The sequence below is a fragment of the Hydra vulgaris genome, chromosome 03 (genome assembly GCF_038396675.1).
Source record: "Hydra vulgaris chromosome 03, alternate assembly HydraT2T_AEP".
Taxonomy (NCBI): Eukaryota; Metazoa; Cnidaria; class Hydrozoa; order Anthoathecata; family Hydridae; genus Hydra; species Hydra vulgaris.
In genome coordinates, this window is record NC_088922.1 from 1,249,308 (window position 1) to 1,277,213 (window position 27,906).

At 28.7% G+C, this 27,906-nt stretch overlaps 1 protein-coding gene across 1 annotated transcript; it reads right to left on the reverse strand.

Annotated features, from left to right (window-relative positions):
* Positions 1-132: 132 nt before the first annotated feature.
* Positions 133-27,537, reverse strand: LOC100205001 (pseudouridylate synthase 7 homolog). The gene is made up of 6 exons (XM_065792030.1): positions 26,917-27,537; positions 26,254-26,769; positions 25,772-26,085; positions 25,558-25,609; positions 2,912-3,131; positions 133-472 (listed from the first exon to the last, which is right to left on the reverse strand). Exons 1-6 carry the CDS (start codon positions 27,467-27,469, stop codon positions 202-204), a joined length of 1,926 nt encoding a protein of 641 aa, XP_065648102.1. The 5' UTR covers positions 27,470-27,537; the 3' UTR covers positions 133-201.
* Between the last annotated feature and the right edge of the window lie 369 nt (positions 27,538-27,906).

Consider the following 27,906-nt stretch of genomic DNA (forward strand, 5'->3'; position numbering starts at 1 on the left):
TAGGTATAAATTTATTCTACAAATTAAACCAATCGCCAAAGAAAAGAAGGCGTATTAAAAAAAATAGTTACGAAGTAAAAACCAAACGTGTATTACGGTACCCCATTCTCCCGTCTTGAATAAATAATGAAGTTTTTTCAATTTAAATACTTTATCTTAATTTTTCAATTTTTGTTCTGTTACACATTTAAGGTTTACAAATTAACTTGATGCATTTTCAAAGCCAGCTGAATTTAAATTACATTGTACTTCGAACGACGACTCTGACGAAAGAACCTCGCGTAAAGCCGATGTTGCATAGGAAGATGCGGGTAATGTAAAACGTAACATGACCGCCTTATTTTTTCCCTCAATACTTTTGGGATGCTCTTTACCTGTTAAAAGTTCGTAATCGTTCAGCAAAAGCGGAATCTGGTAATCGTCATAAGGAATAACACGCCATTCCATATTAGTTGGCTTCACTATTATATTTCTAAATAAAACAAATTAAGAAAATATATATATATATATATATTTATAAAATTATGTTCAAATTTTTGTCTCTATGTACTATGCAAAAGAGAATGTCCATAGTTATAACTTTAACTTTTTAAGTTCAAAAAGTATTTAACATAATTTATGTTTATCAACATATGTATATATTAGGGGCGGATGCAGCTTTTTTTTTCAGATAGTTTTTAATTTCCAGACATGGAGCAAACTCCATGGTTACTTTGCAAAAAATTGCAATGATTGGAGTCTGGGAATCACCTTCAAATTGAGAGGGTTAAAAATTTTAAAAGGTCATAATTTTTAAACGTTAAAATATTACTTTATTAAATTTAAAATTTACCAATAAATATAAATTTCGTAGAGAATAGTAAAAAAAAAGCATCAACTTGTTGCTCTCACGCTGAGTAGCTAAGATTTTAGAGCTTTTTTGTTCCCAGGCTCCAATCATTGCAATATTTTGCTCCAATCATTGCAATATTTTGCTCCAATCATTGTAATATTTTGCTCCAATCATTGTAGTATTTTGCTCCAATCATTGCAATAATTTGCTAAATATCCTTATTTGACTTGAGTATAAACATATATTTGTTTGATATATTAGTATAAACATATAATGTTTGGAGTTTACTCCAAACATTTATATTTGCTCTTTGTTTGCTAGTTTGCTCTTTATTGTATAAATACAATATAAAAAAAGGAACTAATAATTTTTTTCTATAAGTATAACGTATTTTTATTTTTTATTAAATGATTTATTTTTATGAGCTTTTGTAGCATATATCTGCAGATATTTTAGTTTATGATTAGGTTTATAAATAGTAAATACATGTATAAAATAATTCAGTTTACGTTTAAGTTTCCGTGAAGTAAGATAATTTATAATATTTTTATAGAACGAAAATAAAATGAAACCCTGAAAAAGATATATTATATTTCCCATTCAACTGATAACTAATCATGCATTTAACTTATTTTCTATAGTAATCGACTCTTATTTTCATATAATAAATTAATTGATCGAGCTTTTTTTTTGTGTGGTACTTTTAGCCATTTGAATTAAATAAAATATTCTAATGGTTACAAATATAATTTAAAATTAATATATTACTTAATTTTAATAAAACATATTCTTTTTTATGGCTGCAAATGAACATTAAGCTAAAAGAATTAATCATGGGACTGGTTAAATCAGGAAAATCAATTAGACAAATTATGGAATTTATGGGGAAAAAGAGAATAAATAATAGTGGTGGTGGTGTTCATATTATAAACAATTAAAATAAAAAACTCTTAGAAAACCCAAAAAACTAACTGAGGGGGAAGCTCATAAATTAAAACGAGAAGCTCTAAATAACAAAAGAATGAGCACAACTGAAATAGAGAACTCTTTTAGATATTCTGGAGGAAAAAAAGGTTATTCGGTAGATCATTTTGAGGCGCTCAAATTATCAAGGGTTCAAAACCCATAAATATAAAAAGATACCTCTACTTACAACATGTTATAAAAAAGCTTGATTATCGCGGGTAAACACTAATAAAAATGCAGATCTCAATTCTGTCTGCACTCAGATTGTTCACAAATGTGCATACGGAGGTCTTATTAAAAAACCGATTTCATTCTGATTGTCTACAGAAAAAAATATATGGAAATCTATGAAATATGATATGGAGATGTTTTTCTGCTAAAGGCATAAGAAGATTGAATAGGGTCAGCAACAGAATCAAAAAAAATTGAAGAATATATCCAAATATAACAAGAATCCCTATTATCAACCATAGAAAGGTAAATGATAATGAAGTAGTATTTTAACAGGATAATGCTCCATAATCCGGATATATTTATAATTGACCATACCATATATATAATTTGATATATAATAAAATTGGTCATACCAGATATATAATTTGAACTTAATTTGGTATGGGCTTCCATACCAGATAATATTTAAATTTTACTAATTCAATGCCCAGAAGTTGAATGTAAAAAAAAAATAGTGGGGGACATTAACATTAATATAAAGACTTTGCATTAATATAGTAAAAAAATATAAAATTAAAAACTTACCTGATTCATTTTTTTTCTATTGCCAGTTTCACCTTTAACAGGATCGTCAGAATGCTTCCTGATGATCATGTTGAAGGAGAAGTTGACAGTAAAAAAAAATAAATTATATGTTTTTTAAAATCTTATTACTGTTTTGTTCTTTAAGAATATTGAGCACTCTTTTCTGTAGAATACACTAACATATATATATATATATATATATATATATATATATATATATATATATATATATATATATAATATATATATATATATATATATATATATATATACATACACACACATATATATATATATATATATGACTATGTAGAATTTAAAATCAGAACCACTACAAATAAAAAAAATTGATACCGTAATTTTCCTGAGAGCGACAGCTCCTTAATCTTATTTCGCATATTGTTAATGTCTAAACCATCAGCCACTAGCATTTCTTCATAAACTTGACGTATGCCATTAGATGGATATCTCATGTCATAACCAGGTAAAGGCAAAACTACATCATATATACTATATGTTGATGATTCAATATCTTTGTCTGTAAGTTCATAAGAAGTGTCATATCCATTTTGATCTATAAATCAATCACAAAACTATGTTATTGTTTTGTTTTTTTTCATTTAACTTCAAAACATTTAAAAAAGTTGCTTATTTGAGAAACAATTTGTACGCAATGCCAGGAAAGTAGTGGTGTTTGACTTTAAAATTTCTCCCAGAAAAAAAGCAAAGTGGTGTTGCAGTCGCTACTACCGCACCACTACTGTATAAATAATTTCCTTAAAAATTTAAAAGTATACAATAAGATAAAAAGCAATATTTTACCTTCTGATATTTTTGTAGCATATGTACATAAGACTATACATACTATAATATACACTCATACTTATAACTCAGTCAAGTTGTTTATAATATACTTATACAACACTCTTATGCAATATATAAATAATATTAACAATATTACAACTCAGTCAAGTTGTTTATAATGGAATTAGAAAACCATCTGAAGTATTCCTTGTCTAATGTTCTTCAAGAAAAAGCACATGATGTACATGGTGCTGCACCACTTAAATTGCCTTGATCTCTTCTATCTGCCTGAAATTTAGTGAAAGTACACACTATGGTATTTATATATACATATATATATATATATATATATATATATATATATATATATATATATATATATATATATATATATATATATATATATATATACAAATATATATATAACCCTCAGCAAAAGAAACCATTTTATTAAAAACCCTAAGCAAAAATTAGTGAAATGGTCAGAGCCATAAAGTTTAAAATAACTTTTTTAGTGAACGGAAAGCTGCCAAAATAAATGAAGTCAACAGGTTAACACTGCACAAAAAGATAGTGAAAGCCAGAACATCTGCTTAAGAACATCACGAGTTGCAATCAGTCAACTCATAATTGTCTAAACTTACATCAATCAGTTTTATTGATGCAGCAAAAGAAAATGAAGTTAGATGGGAGATGTGATAATAAAAACAGATAGCGTCGTTGAATAAACAATAAAAATCAAGTGGTAAGACTCTTGTAAAGTAGAAGAACAAAGTATAAATGCTCAAGAGGCAGGGGAGAAACAAAAATGAATTTCAATTGATTGAATGCACACCTTAGTCACCGCAGGCCAAAAGCCATTACTTTTAGCCAAAAGAGGTAAGACCCAGTACTGGTGTGATGTAGTATCAAGTGAGTTTTAGATTCGAGCACATATTCAGCAAGTACAGATCCGTAGTGCATTGTGGACCTTCCGAATGAATGTGTGCGTAGTCATTAGGTTATTGAGCGATGTAACCACATCCAGCAAGATACCCTAATGTTCATTACATTATTGTGTTGTACATTGGAAGAAGTCAGAGCTAATCCTCCACATAGAATATATTTTTACATGATTATAACTCTGAATCCTTGGGTTCTGGAACACAGTGCGCTAATCCACAGAGCTATAGTGTCAATATATATGTAAATAAAATGTAGTTTATAAATGCAGTATAAAACATGGTAATATTAAAAACTGATAACCACCTGTGTGGATTTATGAATATCGTTAATATTACAAATATATAATATATAAACCTAACAAAGCGCCAAATTTACTGCCTCAGACTTCACACAAACATCAACCTTTAAATATTGGTGTTTATGGAGCTTTAAAATACTTATATAACCCTAAAGTAGATACTTGGCTTGTAAACAACCCAGGAAAAACAGTATCAACAGGATTTTTATAATTTAAATTTAAAAAAATCAATAATTAAAAAAAAAGTGAGGCATACGTTAGGCTTTTAAATAAAAGACATAGATTGCTTGTTAATAATCTACAGATTAATTAAATCCCAATCAATCTTTACCAATGGATCAGCAATAGTATTCAATTAAATTTGCAAAGAAATCAAAAACAATTTTATCTAACTTCCTAAACGCTGGAATAAGAAAAAAAGCAACCATCTAAGAATGGAAGAAAAATTTCTCCTGAATTTTAACCAATACTCCAGTGATAGTCTTTACAGATTAATTAAATTAAATGCAAAGCTAAAAAATTTCTTTTTTATTTTACACCTTTGCTTCCAACAAGGTTGCAATTTTTTATCTCTGGCTAATCATTTTTTAATTTATCTGAGTCTGTTTTGTGTGATAGCTTTTGTCTCTACTTATCAGGCAAGATTTATATTTCTCATACTATTGGAGTCACCAGATTTTCTACCATATTTTCTACTAACTACTTTTATACTAACAACAAACATTCTTGGTTTCGATGATTATGAGTGGTATTTACTTATTATATTTATAAGACACATTTCAGCCATAAAAGAAAGGGTAAGTTACTCATAATTATTAATTACTATTTTCTATTTGCTTTAGTTTATTTCTATACATTATATTGTTTATTTTTATACATACGCATACATGCATGTGTACACCTTTGTCTATTCTAATGTAAGTGTACATGATATTTATATGTATTAACATATTTGCTTATATTCACACCACGCGCATCCCTTACCACCCTCATAAGATCTCTAGGAATGTTGGAGCTGTATTAAAAACTGGGATAGGGATTGGGATTTATAGCTTTTGTAGTGTAGTTCTGTTATATTGCAATATTTACTAGCATGACGTAGAGTGCAGGCGGTGAGATCTGTTGCAAGGACACGCCCCTGACGAGTGGCGTTAGTGCAGGTCTCGTGCTCTCCAAAACGTCATTGGTGATCGCAGTGCATTCCTGAGGAGGGGGGGATCACCATTATCTACTACTTAATTCTGATTGGTTATCATGACACCAACATTTTTTTACCTCTTACACCCACGTATAATAGCGCTTTGTGAGCTTTATATTATGAATTTGTTACATTAACGACATTTATATACTTTTATCTCACACAGGTGATTATCAGTTTTCATTTATAATCTAGAGTTTAGACCATAAATAGTAGCACATTTATTAGCCTATTTTTTCTTTTTATATTGCCCGTACTATCATTTTTAATCATTTTTCTTATTATTTTGTTATCTACTTATTTTATTTTATTATTTTTGTATGGTGCAATAATTTTAGCCATGGTTGCCGTTTATAAACCAGCGGATCTATATTGACTTGTTTAGTCATAGACTAAACATTTCATCATTTGTTTAGGATGACTAGAGCGTGATTTATTGTTCACCCTATCCCTGAGACCTAACATTTTATTCCTCCTGCAGAATAGTCTTTACATTCATTTAAGATTCTCACTCAATGATATCATCTACAATCTACTTCTATTTTTAAATCTCCCAGGTCTATGTAACTGAATGGCTCCGTTGGTCACTTATTGCGACCATTGTGTCGCATAAACAAACAATTATATGTTTAAATACTTTAAACCATTTAATAAACGTATTTAGTAATATTTTAACTTTAAAATTTTGATTTAAATATTAGCAAATTTGGTCATTTAATTTTTACAAAAGGTTAATAATTTTTCAAGTGATTTAAAGGCGCCATTTAAATTAAAGATATTTAAAGAAGAGATAATTACAGTAAATATAATTTTAAAAAGATTATATTTTTTTGATTAAAAAACATATTATATTTTTAATAACATATTATATTTTTAAGAATATATTATAGTTTTTTAATCATTAAGTGTAATTAAAGACAACAATTAAAAAAATGTTTAATAAATAAGTTATGGGTTATTTTAAACAAATCCTAATAAACCTTTTATAAAGTTATATTAATCATTATTTGTATTATTTTAAAAGTCAAAAAGAATATGGAAAAGAAACAAAACTTTCTGAAAAAATTTACATTTTGTTTATTCGTTTTCCTCGCATTAAAATAGCAAGCTAAAGATCAAAAGTTCATTTATTCAAAAATTAAATTTGCGCAATAGCAGTTTGCTCTTAATTGCCACAAACAAAAGTTAACTTAACTTTGAATGGATATTTTAAAATCTTTCGAAAAAGCAAATATTCTATACTTTCGATTGTTATAAAATTTCACAAGTTTTTTTCATAACAACATTCATTATTTTAAAACTTATGTTTAGTAACCGAAGGTCAGTTACTTAAAGAGGCAATTTCTTTTTAATTCATTTTATTGACCTGAAGAATAAATGAGGTAGCTAAAATAAACTGAAAATCATTTATATACTGCTGCATTTAAAACTGAAATTATCTTTTCTATTTTTAATAAAAAAGCAAAAGAAAAATTAAAAAACAAAAATAATTTTTGGGCGCCCATACCGCTCTAGCGGTACTAAAACAGGTCTGAGTTCGTCCCTGTATATACATAGTAGCGTGCAAAAGTGACTGGACAAGAATATAACTTGAGATAACTTTTGAATGAAAAGTCCAATATCTTTCAAATTTTCACTGAAATGTCAAAAAATTGATTACAAATCTAAAAACAAATGAATTTTTACTAAATCTAAGCAATCTAATCTTAAAAGTTCATTTAATTAAAATTTTCGCGTGCAAAAGTATCTGGACAGAAAAAAAAACTTGATTTAGATTTTTTTTTTAAACATTTTTTAAATTGAAATTTACTTTGTTTTAAAGTAAATTGCTTTAGTACTTTGTCGGGAAGCCCTTAGCATTAATTACTGCTTGACAGTGACAAGGAATTGAGTCCACAAGCTTCATAATCACAATAATTTTGATTTTTCGCCATTCTTGTTTCAGTATATTCAATAAATCAAATTTACTTGCTAATTTTCAACCTGAAGTTCGTCATCCATGTGTTTCCATAGATGTTCAATAGAATTAAGGCCAGGACTTTGCTATGTCAATTCCATTAATTGAATTTTTTTGTTTTTGAAAAGAATCGTAAAGCACGCTTAAGTTTTGCTAATGAACATTTGATTTGGGCAAGAAAACAGTGATTGAAAGTACTTTTTAGTGATGAATTTAAGTTTATGTTATTTGGACCTGATAATATTAGATATGTTCTTCCAAAAGGCCATAAAAACGATCCTAAATACCAGCTACCAACAGTAAAGTACAGAAGTCAAAACGTTATGAACTGGGCTAACTTGAATAGAGATTGTATCGGTCCTATCCATTTGATTGATGGCATAATGGACAAAAGTATGTACAAATATATAGTTAAGAATGTTGTGCTACCACATACTTAAGACAAAATGCCTCAAGGAAAGATGTTTTAGAAGGACAATGACCCAAAGCACACTTTAACCCTTGTGAAAAACTTTTTCAAAACCAATGAAATTCGATTAATCGAATAGTCTTAGCAAAGTCCTGACCTTAATTCTATTGAATGTCTTTGTAAGCTCATTGATCGACAAATTTCAGGTCGAAAACTAACAAGTAAACGTGATTTATTGAATACTCTGAAAAAAGAATGGGAAAAATCAAAATTATTGTGATTATGAAGCTTGTGGACTCAATGCCTTGTCACTGTCAAGCAGTAATTAATGCTAAGGGCTTCCCGACAAAGTAGTAAAGTAATACTTTAAAATAAAGCATTTTCAATTTAAAAAATGTTTAAAAAAAAAATTATTATTATTAGTTATTATTAGTTTTTTCAAAATTAATTATTAGTCTTATTCAAGTTTTTTTTTTGTCTAGATATTTTTGCACATGCATATTTTAATTAAATGAACTTTTAAGATTAAATTGCTAAATTTAGTAAAAATTCTTTTGTTTTTAGAGCAAGGGGAGCAAGGCAATGATGTGCTCATCATAACAAAGTACTTGCTTGTTTGTTATAGCTTACAGATTAATTTTTATAAAATATGTCAAGTAAATTTTTAAATCTTGCGTAAATAAAAATACCTTTTTGCAATTTTTGATACAAAAAATGCTTTTTAATATAATTTTTCAAATTGTATGTTTTTTTAAGTTACGATAGTTTTTTATAACATCAACCGATAAATAATTCAAAAATGTATGTAACGATAAAGTTATACAGAAAAAATGCTAATTTTTTTTTTACATATTTGTAAATTTAAATATTCGTAAATAATATATGTAAACAAAATAATATATGTAAATAATATATATATAAAAATACACAAATATATTTTTTGAAATTCTGTTTACAAATTTTATGTTCTTTTTGCTTTTGGCATTTTTATGTTACATTTGCTTTTGGCAGTGATGTCACTTGATCAGTGATGTCACTTGATCAGTGATGTCATTTGATCAGTGATGTCACTTGATCAGTGATGTCACTTGATCAGTGATGTCACTTGATCAGTGATGTCACTTGATCAGTGATGTCACTTGATCAGTGATGTCACTTGATCAGTGATGTCACTTGATCAGTGATGTCACTTGATCTTGTAATTAAAAGATTTGTGAATGAAGCCTCCATTAGCTTTAAAATAATCATATATTGAGGATCTTTACTAAATTCTTATTAATAAATGAAACTGAGTTTTCATATTAAAAAGGGAAACAAGATTTTGGGCTTTCTAGTTACTTAAAAGCTATATTCTTATAATATAAACCATTTGCAATTTCTGCAAAATTTTTGAAACAAATTTTTTTAACGGTTTTGCTTGTTATAAAAAGTGCAACTTCTTCGTTTGGCCGCATTATTTTTCTGACCTACTCCTAATATTTATTTCAAAGCTTACAAATTAAACAATAACTTTGCCTGAGAAATGTGGACCATGACACGTTAATATTGCCTAATTAACAACATTGTTCCTGATTAAAGAGCAAGGTGTCCCTAATTAAAGATTAAACTTTCTCAGCAATTATTTTATTTTTTGAAACCATTTATCTGTGTTAAAGCAAATTTTTTACTAAGAGCATTATGTATGTATGTAACTGAATTATATATTAGGGTGGTACAAAAAACAACTTTTTTTTAAATAGTCTGCTGCATTTAACTAAATGTGTTTTATCTAATACAAAAACACTAGGTTTAAAATTTTTTTTAATAAAAAATATTTTTAGGGGTGGTACAAAAAACAACTTTTTTTTAAATAGTCTGCTGCATTTAACTAAATGTGTTTTATCTAATACAAAAACACTAGGTTTAAAATTTTTTTTAATAAAAAATATTTTTAGGGGTGCCCCAAGACCCTTAAAAATTTGATAGGTCCCAAATACTTTGAATAAAAAAGTTTTTCTAAAAGAAGTCAACCTGGTACTCAAAAGAAGCGAAATTATATAAAAACTTCAAAAATAATATTCAATTTACATAAAACATGTTTAAAAAATTATTTTAAAAAAACTTAAAAATTTTGACTTTTTATTTTCATCTTAAAAACAATAGTTTTAAGGCGATTATATCTGAAAAAAATATAAAATATTAGACTAAAAAGAGAATATCAAAAGTTAGTGCTTTTGCAAAAAAATTTTCGAAAATTAAATTAACATAAAAAAAATAATTTCTGATTTTGCGTTTTCAAAAAAATAAGTATCAAACTGTAACTGACTTTATATAAAACTGTATAGTAACTGTTATATAAAACTGTATAGTAACTGTTATTATAAACTGTATATAATAAATATGTTATTATAAACTGTTATAGTAAACTGTATAGTAACTGTATAGTAACTGACTTTATATAAAACAAATTGGACGACTTTATATTGGAGAGGAATTCAATACTTTGCTTTAAAATAAAACATAAAACAGAAAAAAAATTATCCAATGAGCTTCTTGTTTGAGTTAACTATAAAGTTTTATCGTCTTAACTAAAATCACGTAAATTTTTATAATGATTGTTTTTTTTATAAACAGCTTTATCTTGTGGCATTACCTTTGACGATGAGGCAAATGAAAACAGAATGTTGTTTTGCCACATTGCTTGCTATAAACTGTTTACAAATAAAACAAAAATTGAAAGAGCTCAAAAACAAACAGAAAAAGACCAAGATAAGTTACTAAAAAAAGAAAGAACACCCTTAAATGCTTCTGTATCCTCTCCGAAAAGAAAACGCGATCATCACAAGTTTTAAAATAGTGTAGAAAGAGAGTTGCCATTCTCACAGATATATGTTTTATTTGCAAGAAAAAAGAAAAATTAGTACGCATTGTGTAGCAGTGTTATTAATACTTTATAGTATTTTTTTAATATAAACTTTAGAAGTAGGGCTACTGAAGTTAAAAGCTAATTTAGTTTACATTAGATTCATTGGTAAACCAGGTAGATTATGTAATGGTAACATGCATTCAGGAATCATGGGTTTAATTCCCACTCTCAATAGTGTATTTATACCCTGTAAAAATTACAAACTTTAAATTTATTTAGTGATTGTAATTTTGACTGGTTACACACGTAATTGTAATTTTTTTGTGTCTATTTATAGGTGTCAAAAATGCAGGGTAGATCAAAATTGGTTCATTGTCTTACCTACTATGCCGAGAGCGTTTTCGAGAAACAGCCGGAAAAAAAAGGATGAGGATATATTGTTACATATATAGACAAAGATTGCTCTTGTATAGAATTAAAATACCATAAGCATTGTTATGCCAAATATACTGTCTTTGTTACACATAAAAACAGTGAGAAACCTGAAAGTCTTTATGAGAAGTCATTTCTAATACTATCTAAACAAATAGAGAAGCAACTGTATGAAGATGGAGAAAACCTTTCCATGTCTGATATCTTCTCTTCATTTGTAAAAATTGTGAAATTAGAAGAAAATCATGATGCATCCAAATATAACAAATGGAGGTTTAAAAGAAGAGTACAGGAGAAATTTCCAGATTTAGTATTTTACAGACCAAAAAAAAAGCAATGAATGAGATAGTTTATCATGCAAATTTTAACATTGGCTCAGTTATGAATCAGCAAGTAGTGCAGTTAGAGAAAAAAGTAGCAGTAACTTTGAGTCAGATTGTACTGACAATGAAGTAATTCATAGAGATCAAGTATCATGTTTTAGTAAAAAAACAGTTATAAACTCATTGCAGATATTGTATACTGCAGCAATAGAATTAAAAATATTCTACAAGTTTCAGCAATGAATTGCGAATGGCCTCCTAAGGCAACAGAACTGAATTTAAAATGTGCAGATGAGCTTGTACCAACTTCATTATTTAATTTTTTAGCATGGACATTTGGACTTTCAGATGAGTCAACATTCGAGTGTAAAGTAGAACTAGATATAAAAGATAGAGTAGAAGTTTAAAGCATTGCGCAGGACTTGAAATCTCATATCTCATCTCAAAAATTAGGCTCTCGTGACTTCTGGAGAATCTTTAATAGTATCAACAATAAGAGCAAATCTTTAATTCCACCTCTCTTGTATGGTTCAGACTTTGTCACCTCACCTCACAGATTGTTAGCCAAAAACAATTCATCAATATCATCTCTTAATTCCACTAGTTGCGTTCTACCTGATACCTGAAACAAACAGGTTGATCCATTGCTTGACATTCGAATCACTTCAGCTCCTGTATCTAAAGTGATTTCCTGCCTAGACTCTTCTACAGCTTGTGGCCCGGACAACATACCTGTTATTGTCTTGCAGAACTGTTCTCCGGAGCTGTCGTCTATACTCTCAAAATTATTTAACAAGTGCTTATCAGAATCTTGTTTTCCAGCCTGCTGGAAAGTGGCATCTGTTATCCCTATCTTCAAAAATTCTGGAGAGCGGTCTGATTTGTCTAACTACTGTCCTATTAGACTTCTTCCTATCATAAGCAAGGTTTTTTATTCTTTAATTAACAAACACTTAATTTCTCATCTTGAATCTAATAACTTACTTTCTGACCATCAATATGGATTTCGATCTTTTCGTTCTACAGCTGATTTGCTAACAGTAATAACTAATAGGTCTTATTGTGCATTAGATAAAGGTGGAGAGGTTAAGGCCATCGCTCTTGACATTTCAAAAGCTTTGATAAAGTTTGGCATGCTGGTCTTCTCCATAAGCTTTCTTCTTATGGTGTATCTGGCAACATCTTTAAGATTATTGAATCCTTCCTTTCCAATTGTAGCATAAAAATTGTCCTTGATGAACAGCACTCTTCTTCTTATTCTGTAACTTTAGGGGTTCCTCAAGATTCTATCCTTGGCCCTATACTCTTTTTAATTTACATCAACAATCTTCTAGATATTCTCACTTCTAAGGTGGCATTGTTTGCTGATGATACTACCAGGGTTCCCACTATTAAAACTGGGGCTAAAATTAAGGATTTTAAGGAGATTTAAGGAGATATTTTCCTAATATTTAAGGAGATTCATTCGTGAATGACAATTTTTTGAAGGTAAAAGTAAGGAGAATTAAGGAGAAAACAATTATATTAAAAACAGAATCTTTCTTTTTTCCATAAATTTTAAATACAGATAGATAAACTATTATAAATGAATATATATATACATATATATATATATATATATATATATATATATATATATATATATATATATATATATATATATATATATATATATATATATATATATATATATATGTGTGTGTGTGTGTATATATATATATATATATTGGATTATATATATATATTGGATATATATATATATTTATATATATATATATGTATATATATATATATATATATATATATATATATATATATATATATATATATATATATATATATATATATATATATATATATATATATATATATATATTATATATCATCGTGGTCAACATATAATTTCTTTTTTTTTTCCAACAAGTTTCTTTTTTTTAACATATAGCTTCTCTAGTAACTCTTGTTTTTTGCAAGTGGCTCTTTTTAATGCATTAGATTATGATATATCAGCTTTAATGTCATCGAAATGGAAAAGGAATCATTAAATAATGACATTACATTTAGTGATATAAACTGAAAAAAAACATTTATATTCAAGGAATAAACCTAAGGTTTTTCTTTTTTCAGCACAGAATCCAGTTTCATCAGAAGACTTCTTTAAATTCTCAATTATAGATAATGTCTGTCAATTTTAAGTATTGACAATTTCAATATCTTTTAAAACTTTTCCTTTTGCTTCCATTTTCAATGTTTTTTCTATAGACAGGGCTTTTGAACATTGTTCATCAAAATACTTCTTTCAGTGTATTCCCACAAAAAGTAGTCCAACCAATCCATATCTTTATCAAAAGTCAAAAATACTTTTGTTATCAACGACCACACTTTTACAGAACCTGGAATATTCTTTCTTAGCTAAATCACCAACAGAAGCTCTAATTTTCTTGAAAGTAACAAGCTTCATCAACAGTTTGTCAAAAAAATAATCACACTTTTCTGTGATATTCAACCATAAACGATGGAGAAATACACACCAGACAGCAAGCAACCAGTGAAGACAAAGGGCTTTTCCCAATAATATGAGTTCACATTGAGACACCAAAATTACATATTTCCTTTTTGAACTTGTCCATTTGAACATCAGTAATCTTTGTCTTTCTCTTGAGTTGCTACAGATAATCCTTCAATGAAAAACTAATATTAATCTTGCTGGTTGAAAGCCAGTTTGTGTAATTAAACAAATCTATTTTTAACAAAGATGTTGTAGTTTTGTCATTTAAAAAAAACATCTAACCGAATGAACTTCGCATAAAAGTTGCGTAATAGTTCTTCAAGAGTCACCACCAGAAAAGGAGCCATTGGTTTATCAGTTTGAAAAGAAACTGGAAGAAAAAAAAAATGCAAGATTGAAAATAACATTTTGTGATTTTTTCTCAAAATTTTAAAAATAATATGAAAAGAATATCTCAGAATATTTCTATAATTTTCTAATAAAACAAAATATATTACATAAAAAGCAATAAAATTGCATCTGGATCAAATATCACCTACCAAGGAATGTATTTAGACTGCCACTAATTTCTTCAAAAAACTTCAACTTTAAAGGAACTAAAACTTTATTTGTTTGAGTACTTTGATGTTAAAAGTTGGTGTTTTGCCCTGATTTACCAAGTCCAGGTTGCTTACTTTTTGGTAAAGACTTCCAGTAGTCAACAAGACTACTTTTGACCAAACCTCTATTGCTTTCTTGGCAACACTTTGATTTTTAGCCCGTCAAGTGCCACAAAATATGTAAGGAAAATATGTTGCCTCAGCTATTCTTTCATAATCACTTGCTCTTGATGGACTTTGGTACATTGAAGACATTTAGTACATTGAAGACATTAACTTCTTTAAGTTCCAATCTGTAGCTTTAGCACCAGTTTATAAGGATCCATTGATAGTATGTAAACCACAGGCAATATCAATGAGTGTATTTAATTCATTGTTATGAAATTCTTTGTTGAGCATTTCCAAAAACAGTTTATTTACATTAGAGATATCCATAGAAACCTGAAGCATTTTTTCAGCATTCAAACCAGTCATGCGGGATTTAAACATATTTAGAATATCTGGGGCTACAGCTTTTCCCATGAACTCTGAACTATAATATCTTGTACAAACAGTATTCCTCTCTTCATTCCAATAGCGCACATGTAAGCCCATTTGACCTTTCTTTATAACTTTATTGTAAGACTTATCAAAAAGACATACAAAGTTATCCTGCAGGGTAAGATCTTTTATCAGAATTTTTTTTAAATAAGGGGCAAGACCATGAGTTACAATATAGCCAGATTTTGTTCGACCACATAAAAAGTCGCTGGCAATTTTGCTATCTGGAAACATGAAAGCAAATTGTTTAGACTTATTCTCACTTGATCTAAAAGAGTATTTGCTTTGAACAATATTTAAATACCAAATTAATTCTGCTTTCAAAACTGCTTCCTTCTGAAGCATATCTGAAATGATACATTCCTTTGATAGGCTTTTGTGGTACTGATTGCAAAGTTTCTTTGAACACAACAACATAACCCTCTTTAGGCAATCGCTTTACATCATATTATTTCATACAATTACACATTTGAATATATGATTTTTTTGAACTTATTAGGAATATTAAACACTTTATTCAAGATCTAGGTGTGTAGCAAAGTCTAAAATTATAGTATAGAAATTTCCTAGAGTTACCAATATGGTTTTTTAAAATTCTTAATAAGTTTTGCACTCCGTAAGTGTAACCATAAAAAATATTTTTCTCTGCTGAAACAGATTTTTTGCACAATTTGATAAATCAAGTTTTTCCATCAATACATTTATACATCTAAGGTACTTAAGTGATTATTTAATATTTAGCTTTATTTAATTAAAGTTATAGTTAAAAAAACGAATTTGCACGATTCAAATTTTAAAAAAGCACGAAAAAAAATTGATTATTGCAAAATAATTTATATTGGGCATTGGTAAAATCCGGAATGCAGAGATGCGGAAACTTTCAATGGGTAAAATGGGTAAAAGAGCCTTTATACCCATGCCTGCTAATGAGAACAACTTAAAACAAACTTTGCATCTTGCAAGGCTGGTATATTTATCTTTCTGAAATCAAGAAGTGTAACTATCATTATTTAACGAAATATTCCAGAAACTTTTATATTTAGGCATCTAAAGGTAATTAGTGAAAAAAATATAACAATCTTTTTAATATGAAGTTTGTTTAACATCTTGCTAATGGTTTTTTCCCTAAAGTATATATATTTAGCTGTAATTAAGTATATATATATATACATGTATATATATATATATATATATATATATATATGTATATATATATATATATATATATATATATATATATATATATATATATTTATATTTATATATATATATATATATATATATATATATATATATATATATATATATATATATATATATATATATATGTATATATATATATATATATATATATATATATATATATATATATATATATATATATATATATATATATATATATATATATATATATATATATATATATGTATGTATGTATGTATTATATATATATATATATATATATATATATATATATATATATATATATATATATATATATATATTTAAACAACTTTAAAAAGTATTCTACACAATAGAGTGCTCAATGTTCTTAAAAGAACAGAGCAATTATATTAGTAGTAGAAAATCACTTAACAAAAATTTTTTCCATTTAACACTGTGTTTCATCAACAAAGATTCATCAGAAATCTGATGAATCTTTGTTGATGAAACACAGTGTTAAATGGAAAAAATTTTTGTTAAGTGATTTTCTACTACTAATATATATATATATATATTATATATATATATATATATATATATATATATATATATATATATATATATATATATATATATAGCTTTAATTAAAAAAGAGGGTCAATAAATACTTATCCCTTATAGAACTGTGTACACTTGTTAAAAAAACAAAATAAAATTATTTAAAGAAAGTGAAAGTTAAATACAAAAAGCCAAAAACATACATTGAAAAACTTACTCTAATACTAAGAGGGTTGATATATGATATATGTGTGTGTGTATATACACATATATATGTGTATATATATATGTATATATATATATATATATATATATATATATATATATCTATATATATAAATATATGTATAGAACCCTTATATGTTGTCCGAAAGTTTTTTCCATATTTTGTTGACAAAAAATAAAAATTAAAATGCAAGACCAGAATTTTTTTTTTATTAATGATGGACTGCCTGCCCCAACCAAACCCTCAGTCGATGAAGCAGCACTCCCTTGCGGGTCAGGCTATTTGTCAGTCGATGTAGCAGCACTCCCTTGCGAGTCAGGCTATTTGTCAGTCGATGTAGCAGCACTCCCTTGCGAGTCAGGCTATTTGTCAGTCAATGTAGCAGCACTCCATTGACTGACTTGCGAGTCAGGCTATAAGATAGTCGATGTAGCAACACTCCGCGCATGATTTACAGTAAAAAAATAAAAATAAAAACAATTTATTAAAAAAAATAAAAACATTTTATTAAAAAAAATAAAAATAAAAACATTGTTTATATTGTTAAAAACATTCAGAATGTTTTAAAAACATTCAGAATGTTTTTAAAAACATTCTGGTCAATTAAATTTGCGTTTTTGTGGTTTTTTTAAAAAACGATTAATTGGTAATTAAATTAATGGTTTTGACTTTCATCCAACACGCAAATGTTGGATGAAAGTCAAAAGTAAATAAAAGTGACGTATATGTTGGCGTAAGAATCACTTTTTTCCTTCCGTGCTTCCCAAACGCAACAAACTATATATATATATATATATATATATACATATATATATATATATATATATATATATATATATATATATATATATATATATGTGTGTGTGTGTGTGTATATATATATATATATATATATATATATATATATATATATATATATATAATATATATATATATATATATATATATAAAACAAAAGTATAGGATTTTAACTCATCAAAGATGTAACTATGCTTCTCTATAAATAAGTATAACCCATTTGCTTTAATAAAATTTCCTAGATGATAAAAAAAAAAGAAAGTAAGGAGAAATTAAGGATAGCAGTCAAATTTTAACTTTTTTTAAGGTTATTTAAGGACTTTTAAGGAGTTTTTTTTTTTTTAAGGATATTTAAGGTTTTTAAGGAGGAGTGGGAACTCTGACTACCATTTATTCTTGTCGTGATAAGAAACCAACACTCTCTGATTGCTTGGAGGGGGCATTTGAGCTTAAAAAGGATCTCACTTCTGCTACAGCATGGGGCTCACAGTGGCTGGTGAACTTAAATACAGATAAAACTCAATTTTTTCAGCCAATCGTTATCGCAATAATTTAGATCTTCCTATATTTATGAACGCTGATGTACTCGATGAGTCATCTACTCTTCACCTTCTAAGATTAACTCTTACTTCCAATCTTTCTTGGAAACCATATATCAAATCAGTTGCAAAATTAGCATCTGCTAATTTTGCAACTCCGGATTCTATTCTTTATCTCAATAAATCTCAAATCTGTCCTTGTATGGAATATTGTTGCCATATCTGGGGCGGATCTTCTAACGATACCCTTTCTCTTTTAGACAAGGTGCAAAAATGCATTGCAAACATAGTTGGACTTGCTCTTGCAGCCAACCTCCAACCATTATCACATCGTCGTAATGTTGCTTCTCTTTCTCTTTTCTACAAATACTATAATGAGCATTGCTCTAAAGAGCTAGCGTCTCTTGTTCCATCTACTAAAATTCATTCTCGTGTTACTCGTCATCCAATTAAATCTTATCCTTTTTCTGTGACTGTTCCTAAGTGCTCCAAAAACGCTTATTCGTCTAGTTTTTTTCCTCGAACATCAGCTCTTTGGAATTTGTTTCGTTCATCTTGTTTTCCTGATTCATATAATTTGCAATCCTTTAAGTTGTCCGTCAATCATTATCTTGCTCTACAATCTTTTCTCTTTCAGTAACTTCCAACTTTAATTAGTGGCTGCTTGCAGCCTTGTTGGAAGCAAAGATGTTTAAAAAAAAAACAAAAAAACTTTATTTTCTTACAATCAAAACAAAAAAACCCACCTCTAAAACATATAGCGCTTAGTATGGCTTCAAGACAAATACGGGGTCAAAAAAACTTTTAAATATTCTAAATGGTTTTGGGCAGTGTACTGAATTCAGTTATTAGATCACAAGAAACAGGATTGGCTAAACTAAATATAAATGTCATCCCAAACAAGTGTTTACCACACTTGTTTGGGATAACATTGACTTTGGAGAGGAAACTTGCTCAGGTAGTGGAGCGTCGCATATAGCCAATGGGATTATTATACAAATGAAAATGGAAAACTCCAAAATTACATCAAAACAATCTTTTAAAAATATTTAAAAAAGTGAAAGGTCATTACCTAAACCTTACATAGAGATACCACAATTTATTTTAGGATAGAAAAAGTCACCAGAATTAAGTGTCTTTTACAAAAAAAAAACGATTTTCAATTAGAGAAGATGAACATATGATAGATCAATCATTTTCGAGACTGATAAACTTTGGTTATATTTTGTGTAAAGTTAACGATTCTAATATTTTGCTTTCTGGCTAGCCAGGTTTCAAAACAATTCTTCATACAAAGCTATTAAATGAATCTATTATAAGTTACTTACCTGTAATTAATGCACCAGTTACCGAAATTTCCACAGTAAATAAAATTTTTCAGAAGAGTATTGCGATAGCAGATAAGTTAGGATACTGTCATATGATAGTAGTATTTGATGCGTCATATGATAGTAGTATTTGATGCGTCATATGATAGTAGTATTTGATGCGTCATATGATAGTAGTATTTGATGCGTCATATGATAGTAGTATTTGATGCGTCATATGATAGTAGTATTTGATGCGTCATATGATAGTAGTATTTGATGAAGCATTATATGCTAAAGCTGAACAAGTCAGGTGTAAAAAGGCAATTGGTTATTGGAGCGTATAATCATTTGTATTGGTGATTTTGATGCAGTAATGCTATACATTAGTACTATAGGTAAACAATTTAAAGACTCCGGTTTGCATCTTTTGATTGCTTTTATACGCAACCACTTTGAAATATTTTTCATTTTTTTTCTTATTTTCTGTTTTGACTTTTATTACTTTTTTTTAGTAATTTTGTGCTCTTTCTTTTTTTTAAATTACTTTTGAAACCGTGTTTTCTTTAAACTGCCCCTTTTTCCCATTTGGTTTAGCACTTATTTTATTATTTTGATATAGATATGATGATTTTATTTTTGAATCAAATCAACAGTCGCCAATGTTTCCATTCTGGTCATTTTTTATTGAAATAGTAGAATTGTTGTTATTGTTCATTAACGCCACACGCTGCAGTGATTGGAATCTTCATTTGTCAACTATTAGATCAATTTTACCTTGGTTTTTCAGCTATGATTGAGTTAACTATTCTAGGTATCTCTCGGCATTTTAATTAGAAATGACGTTGCTCAACAAAACATATCCTAGTAATTTTAGTAACATAGCGTTATGGTTTTTTGTAATAAAATATTTTAATATACCTTTTCCCATTTTACAGATACCTAAGTAACTTTAAGTAGGATTAAAAATAAAAATTTTCTTCTCAGAGGGGTCAAAAATGAACTATCGAAGCAATGGACAGCCCGCTGGCAGACTGAATATGGTTTTCATCAGTTGCCTGTGATCAAGCCGTTGAACAAACAGCTAATCGCAATTGCAAAACTACTGCTGGTATTATTGGGTCTACCTTACACCAAGAAGTAGTTCATAGGTGGATTTTAGTTCAGAGTGATAGAGCTGCAATAACAAAAATGCGAAACAATGGCGGGGATCAGTATAAAAAAAAGGTTTGTAATGAATCTTCTGTATTTGTCAACTTTACAAAAATAAATAGTAGTAAACTAAAATAAATTGGCTTCAAATGAATCAACTCTTTAGGTACAAAAAAGACCTTGATCAGCTTAGAATACTAAAAGACAAGGAAAATGTTCAAAATGTGATGAATATCATTGATGCAATGATAAATCCATTTACAATTGAAAGCAAAGAATTACTTAACACCACAACAGGTTCTGTCGCTCCCACTGATATTGAATCTGATCTACGAAATCCCCATGATATAGGGGAGAAACAGTTAACCTCCTTTGTCAATAAGAAACTCTTGTGTGAAGATCCTAATATATTTTCCATAATAAAACGAAATAGTTTAAAAACATTTACTAGCCTAAAGAAGATAACAAAATCTAAGTCTTCTAATGGCAAACTAGTTACGTTAAAGAATGACAGAGATTTGTTTGCTAGGCTAGTACTAATTGTTAGGGCCAGAGATGTCAATATAAAACAGATTCTAACATATTCATTGGGAGTGTATCCTATGTTTTTGTCAACAACCACAGGTTCACTAGTTAAAATGTACAAGGCTTAGTTACTAAACATTGAAGCAAAATGTAATTATTTTATCGTGACCACTATTCCTGCGGAAAAGGCTCCACTCATTGATGCTATGGCAATTTTACAAATGATAAAAACAACACCCAATACATTCAAGCAGCTAGCTAATGAAATACTTCAAGCAACTAGCTAATGAAAACAAGTAATATGATTAGCTGCTCACCATAAATCATCTCATGTTAACTTTGTATCTGATCACTACCTTTTAATTAGCATAAAGAGCGCTGAAAGAGAAAAACGTGCACAATCAGGTATACAAGCATTTACCATCTACAGTGGTACACAAAATATACCAAAGCAGTGAAAAAAATTTATGTCACTAAGACGAATTAAAGAGGAGCAAATAAATTTATTATTCATGTCTTGGTGTGAATGTGATCCAGAAATTCTTGGCAATATAACTCTCTACGTCACACACAAAAACTTATGTAACAAAATTCAGTCAATTGACAATCATATTACAGTAACTGAAGTCCCTGAGCTTGCCAGTGGCCATGAAGAAGCTGATACAAGGTTATGCATGCATCACTGAACTATAAAAACATTGTTATTAGAAGTCCTGATACTGATGTATTTATATTTGCTCTGTCAACTTGTCTTTCGTCAACTGTATACTTCGATGCTGGTGTTGGTAACAAATGCCGCATCATCAATATAAAAAAATGTGAACTTGATCTCGGTAATGATTTGTCGATTGCTATGACCGGATTCCATTTGTTTACAGGTGACAATTTTTCTTTCTATAGATTATTTTAACAGTACTGTAGTGTTTAGACGGGATAAAAAACTAGAGGTTAATTCAGATTTTGAAATTAATTTAAACTGTTTATATTTTTTCTTTGGAATGTAAGGTTGCAATTCAACAAGTGCATTTTATGGAAAAGGAAAAGCAATTCTTTTAAAGTCCTTCAGAAGAAAGCTAAGTACATAGATGTTTTTAAAACTTTACGTAATTCAGTACCACCATTTGATGAACTAGTAAATGTACTGGAAACATATGTTTGTGATTTATACGGGGCTGAACAAGAGGAATCAGTTAATTCCGCTTGTTACATATTATTTAAATCTAGTAAATTTAGTGAGGAAGTATTACCACCAAAGATTCACTTGGGCTACACATTAAAAGAGCTAATTATGAACCTTTTATCAGAAAACGATCAAATATAGCAGTAATTAACCCACCAAGTCCTTTTGGAAATGGTTGGTTTAATGATCAAGGTTTAATTGCCATATTTTTGATGGAAATGCCTGCTGCACCAGATTCGTTGCTTAATTCTGTTCACTATTATACCGTGATTGTTCCACTAAAAGATATACTTGTAATAAAGCTGGTGTACTACATTTTTCAATGTAAGAATAAGCTGTTAACTTGTTATAGCCTCAGACATCACTTTGTATCATCACTGTGTGGTCTGTAGGCTGTCACTGATAAAATAATACTTAATCATTGCTAACTAGTTGTGCATCAAGGAATCTATTTAAAAAAACTATACCCAGAAAGTTAATACATCAATTAACCATACAGTCCTTATTTGTTACATCACAAACAACTTTTGTCATCAGAACCTAATAGTTATATTTCTATTGTATAGCATCCATTATGAATATTGTACTTTGACGGTGGGTACATTTACAAATATAGGAATACCTGATGCTTCAACAGTTATATACCATTTCGGTCTTTAACTATTAAGAACTTCTTTAACTGTAAGTTATAATATATGTAAACTTATGCTATATAATATATATAAAGTATATATAATATATAAATAATAATAATATATATAAATTAACTATAAAGAACGGACTTAAGCTAAAAAGAACATAGAAAATATATAGAGGACATATAGCACACATATATAACTCACAGGCATTTTTGCATGTGTTGGTTTCTAGCAATACACACTTTCAAATATATTTGAATCACGCTTTCAAATATATTGGGTTGGGGAATATATTCGTAGCATTTTTATCAAAGACTTTTATTTAAGGGAAATCTTTACTTATAATAATAAATTAATCGATTATGTATTCGCCATCGCTGTTTACGACTTCCTCCCAACTCTCGACCAATTTGCCAATGCCTTTCCGCCAAAAATCGCCCGGTCTAGTCTCGAAGAAGTTATTGACCCAGATTTTAAGGTCCTCTTCATTATTGAAGGTAACGCCCCTCATATGGTTCGACAGAGATCGGAAAGATGGTAATCTGTGGGTGCAAGATCCGGAGAATACGGCGGATGCTGAAGGACCTCCCACTCGAGCTCTTGGAGTGTGGCTTTGACGACTTGTGCAACATGGGGTCTGGCGTTGTCGTGAAGGAGTATGGTTTGGCCTTGTCGATGAGGTCTTTTCAGTTGAATAGCTTCATTTACGCGGCGTAGCTGGGCTATGTAGAGCTCCTTGGTGATCGTGACATTCCTATCGAGCATTTCCCAGTGCACCATGCCCTCCCAGTCCCACCAAACACATATCATGATCTTCTTTGGATGAAGGTCACGCTTGACTCTGGGCTTTGGCATATCTCCTGGTGCCACCTATTCCTTCCTTTGCTTCATATTAATGTATAGACACCATTTCTCATCTCCCGTGACGATTCGATACAAAAAGCGCTGTTTATGACCACGTGTTGCTCGATGGCGGGCGAGATGTTGAGAAGCAATTTGAAGGCAATTTTCTTTGTTTACTTCGCTCAACTCGTGAGGTACCCAGGCTCCCAATTTTTCAGCAAATCCCATTGAATGAAGATGGTTGAGAATTGTTTTATGATCACAGTTCATTTTTTTTAGCCAATTCACGACCTGCTTGGTGACCGTCCTCCTATAAAAGTGCTTTGAGACGCTCTTCGTCGAAGTCAGAAGGTCTCCCGCTGCGAGGTGTGTCGTCGACATCAAAATCGCCATTTTTAAACTTTGCAAACCATTTTCGTGCAGTGGACTCACCTATGACACTGTCTCTGTATACGTTGCAAATGTCCCCGGTTGCTTCAGCAGCCTTTTGGCCTCGATGAAAAGCGAAGAAAAGTAGGTGTCGAAAATGTTGTTTTTTACCTCCTTGATATTCCATTTTTAAGCCTTAAAAGTAACAAAAAATTAAATTATTCCAAAAGACGATTAGGACAGTTTTGTAGAGCAGAAAGAGCTCTATCGAATGAATATTTACACTTTATTAAACAGAAACAAATCGTTGTAAGATAAAATTAAATATAAAGACGCTACGAATATATTCCCCAACCCAATATTTGAAATATTTGAAATCACACTTTCAAATATATTTGAAAGCATGAAATTTTTTTTTTAAATGACATCATAATACCCAAATTAATAATAAGGAATATTTAATATCAACTTATGCAGTTTTTGATTATTTCATTGGATTCCTCACCCCAGTCTGGTACAAACATTAAAGTAAAAAGAAAAAATATTTTCAAAGTTATCTGACATAAAACCTTTAAATAGAAATTGCAATTCTTTGGAAACTAAAGGGCTAATACTTGCTAAAAGTCAAACAGTCATATTCCAAGATCTGCTTGGAGAAGCTTAAATTTTAATTTTTTAATTTTAAGATCTGCTCAGATTTAGAAATTTTAATTGATCTCTAATTTTTTAAGTCCTCTTACCTGTGTAAAAAAACCTGATATATATAATGGCATGGTCTGAATGAATTGACATGAAATGACATTGTATACCAGTTTTTATTAGATAAACTAAATAAGCTTTACCTTTTTTTCCAGTAAGAACCAAATCACCAACAGCCGGTGATAAACCATACATCTTAAAAAAAAAAAATACAAAATTAATATTTGATAATTTAAAATAAAGAAACTTGGTCTTTATTTAAACAGTTATGATTAAATCAAAAGTTTAATTCTTTTAATATAAATTCTGATTGGTTCTTATTAAAAGTAAAAACTTTTTTAATTATTAAAAACATACACTTATTCTTTTAGAAACCACATGATTCCAAATAAAACTTTGGTAGCTGTGAAGATAAAGAAGGCGATTATTACGTGGAAGAGTCTGCCATGCATTCCAAAAATTGTACCCATGTTTCTGTTGGTTTAATGCTGCTAATAATTTTCCTTCTATTGAAAAGCAACTAAGCAACGCTTCAAATGCTTTTGCAACATCTTTTGTTTCTGTCCATATTTTTTTTGCATTTGATTCAGCATCATAATCATTGGAATTTAGTCGAGGCATAAGAACCATATCTACTGCTTCTGAGAAGTTATTTTTTAAAAGTGCTTTACCTAAAGTTTAATTTTTTTAATAAAAATTTAGCATTAAAGTCAAGAATATATAAATAAAGAAACATATTTAAAAAAAAAAACTAAAAAAGAAACAAATAAAAAAAAACTAATAGTGAAAAAGTGGATTTTAAATTATTCGATTATCAAATTTAAAACAAAGTTTCAAACCAATTTCATGGGTAGCAACACCTCCAGTACCAAATCTTTGTAGACCAAAATAATTGACAAAGCCATTTTCTTTCAACAAATTACAAGCTTGGTTTACAGTTGCACCATCAGCTTGAACGTTCCGTATAATAATTGTGAATTCATTGCCTGTCAAATCACCCAATTTTAATTGTTCATTGCGATAAACAAAGTCACCTAAAACAATATTGTTTAAGCGCTTGTTAACTCCTAAAAGATTTTTTGAATATATATTTTGAGCAGAAATTCGTTGAACAGTTGTAGCACGACGGTCTTTTGTTCCAGCATATGAAAAACAGCTAGCATTTACATGCAGTAACTTTGCAAGCAAGCTGATACATTCCATGGTATCCTTGTTTTGTTTAAATAGTGTAAAATGACAGAATTTTGGTAGGTTATTTGGCCATGCGTTACTTTTGCGACTCTTTTGCTGTTTAGCACATTTAAAAGAAAGTATAATTGCACGGGAACCATCTGGTAACATTTCAGTACCAGTTTCTAAAATAAAAAAGTTAAAAGGATTTGTAACTTTAAAGAAAAAGAACTTAAAAAAAAATTTAAATAATGTTTACCAGACCTCTTATAATAAAGTTGAGGAATCGTGACAAATATTTTTGAAGAAAAACATAAACACTCTGCAGTCACCTATATCTTTATATGTGTCCTTAATGTATTTGTGGACAAGCTTGCGATGTTCTTTGTCATCATCTTTCTTCAGGATTAAAGTTTTAGATTTATCCTCGCTCAACACAAAACTTTTTATTTGTTCAACATCAACATCAACTGGAACTACAATATTTTGATTTGAATTATCTTCAAATATTCCATTATCACAATGTTCCAAGGACTTCAAGTAAACAAGATTTCCTTCTAAATCACATTCTCTTACCATAAAGTCTGCAAACCTTTGTTTTAATATTCCAGAAAACTGACATGGTTGATTAACAAAATGTAGCATGCCAACTTTTTCTTCATTTTTTCGATCGTAAATATTTATAGACTTTTTTGATTTTGTAATATTGGTTTCATTTTGTTCATTTAAGAAAGTCTGATGCCTGATATTACCATCTTGTTTATTGTTGCCATCTTGTTTATTGTTACCATTTTGATTATCTATAAACTTATTATTATCATGTGCAGATATTTTATCTTCATGAAACTCTTCAGTTTTTAATTTCTTTAACAAAGGTTCATCCATTTTTATGTATTAAGATTTTGTAGCTTTTAATTATCTCATATTAAAAAAAAAATTATCATTCATTCATTCACTCAATCATTCATTCGTTCAATTTTGTAATCAGTAATCATAAAATAAACTTTTTTTGTTTTGTATTTCAAAATTAACTTTAAAAAACTAAAATAATAATATTTAAAATAAGTTCATTTTTATTTTTTTGTTAAATATCAAGATTTGTATTTTTTTTTAATATTACATTGTATGGTTTATTTATCTAGTTTAATATGATTAATTTATGGTTTATTCATCTAGTTTAATATAATTATTTTATGGTTTATTCATCTAGTTTAATATGAATATTTTATGGTTTATTCATCTAGTTTAATATGATTATTTTATGGTTTATTCATCTAGTTTAATATGATTATTTTATGGTTTATTTACTAGATTAAGTCTTA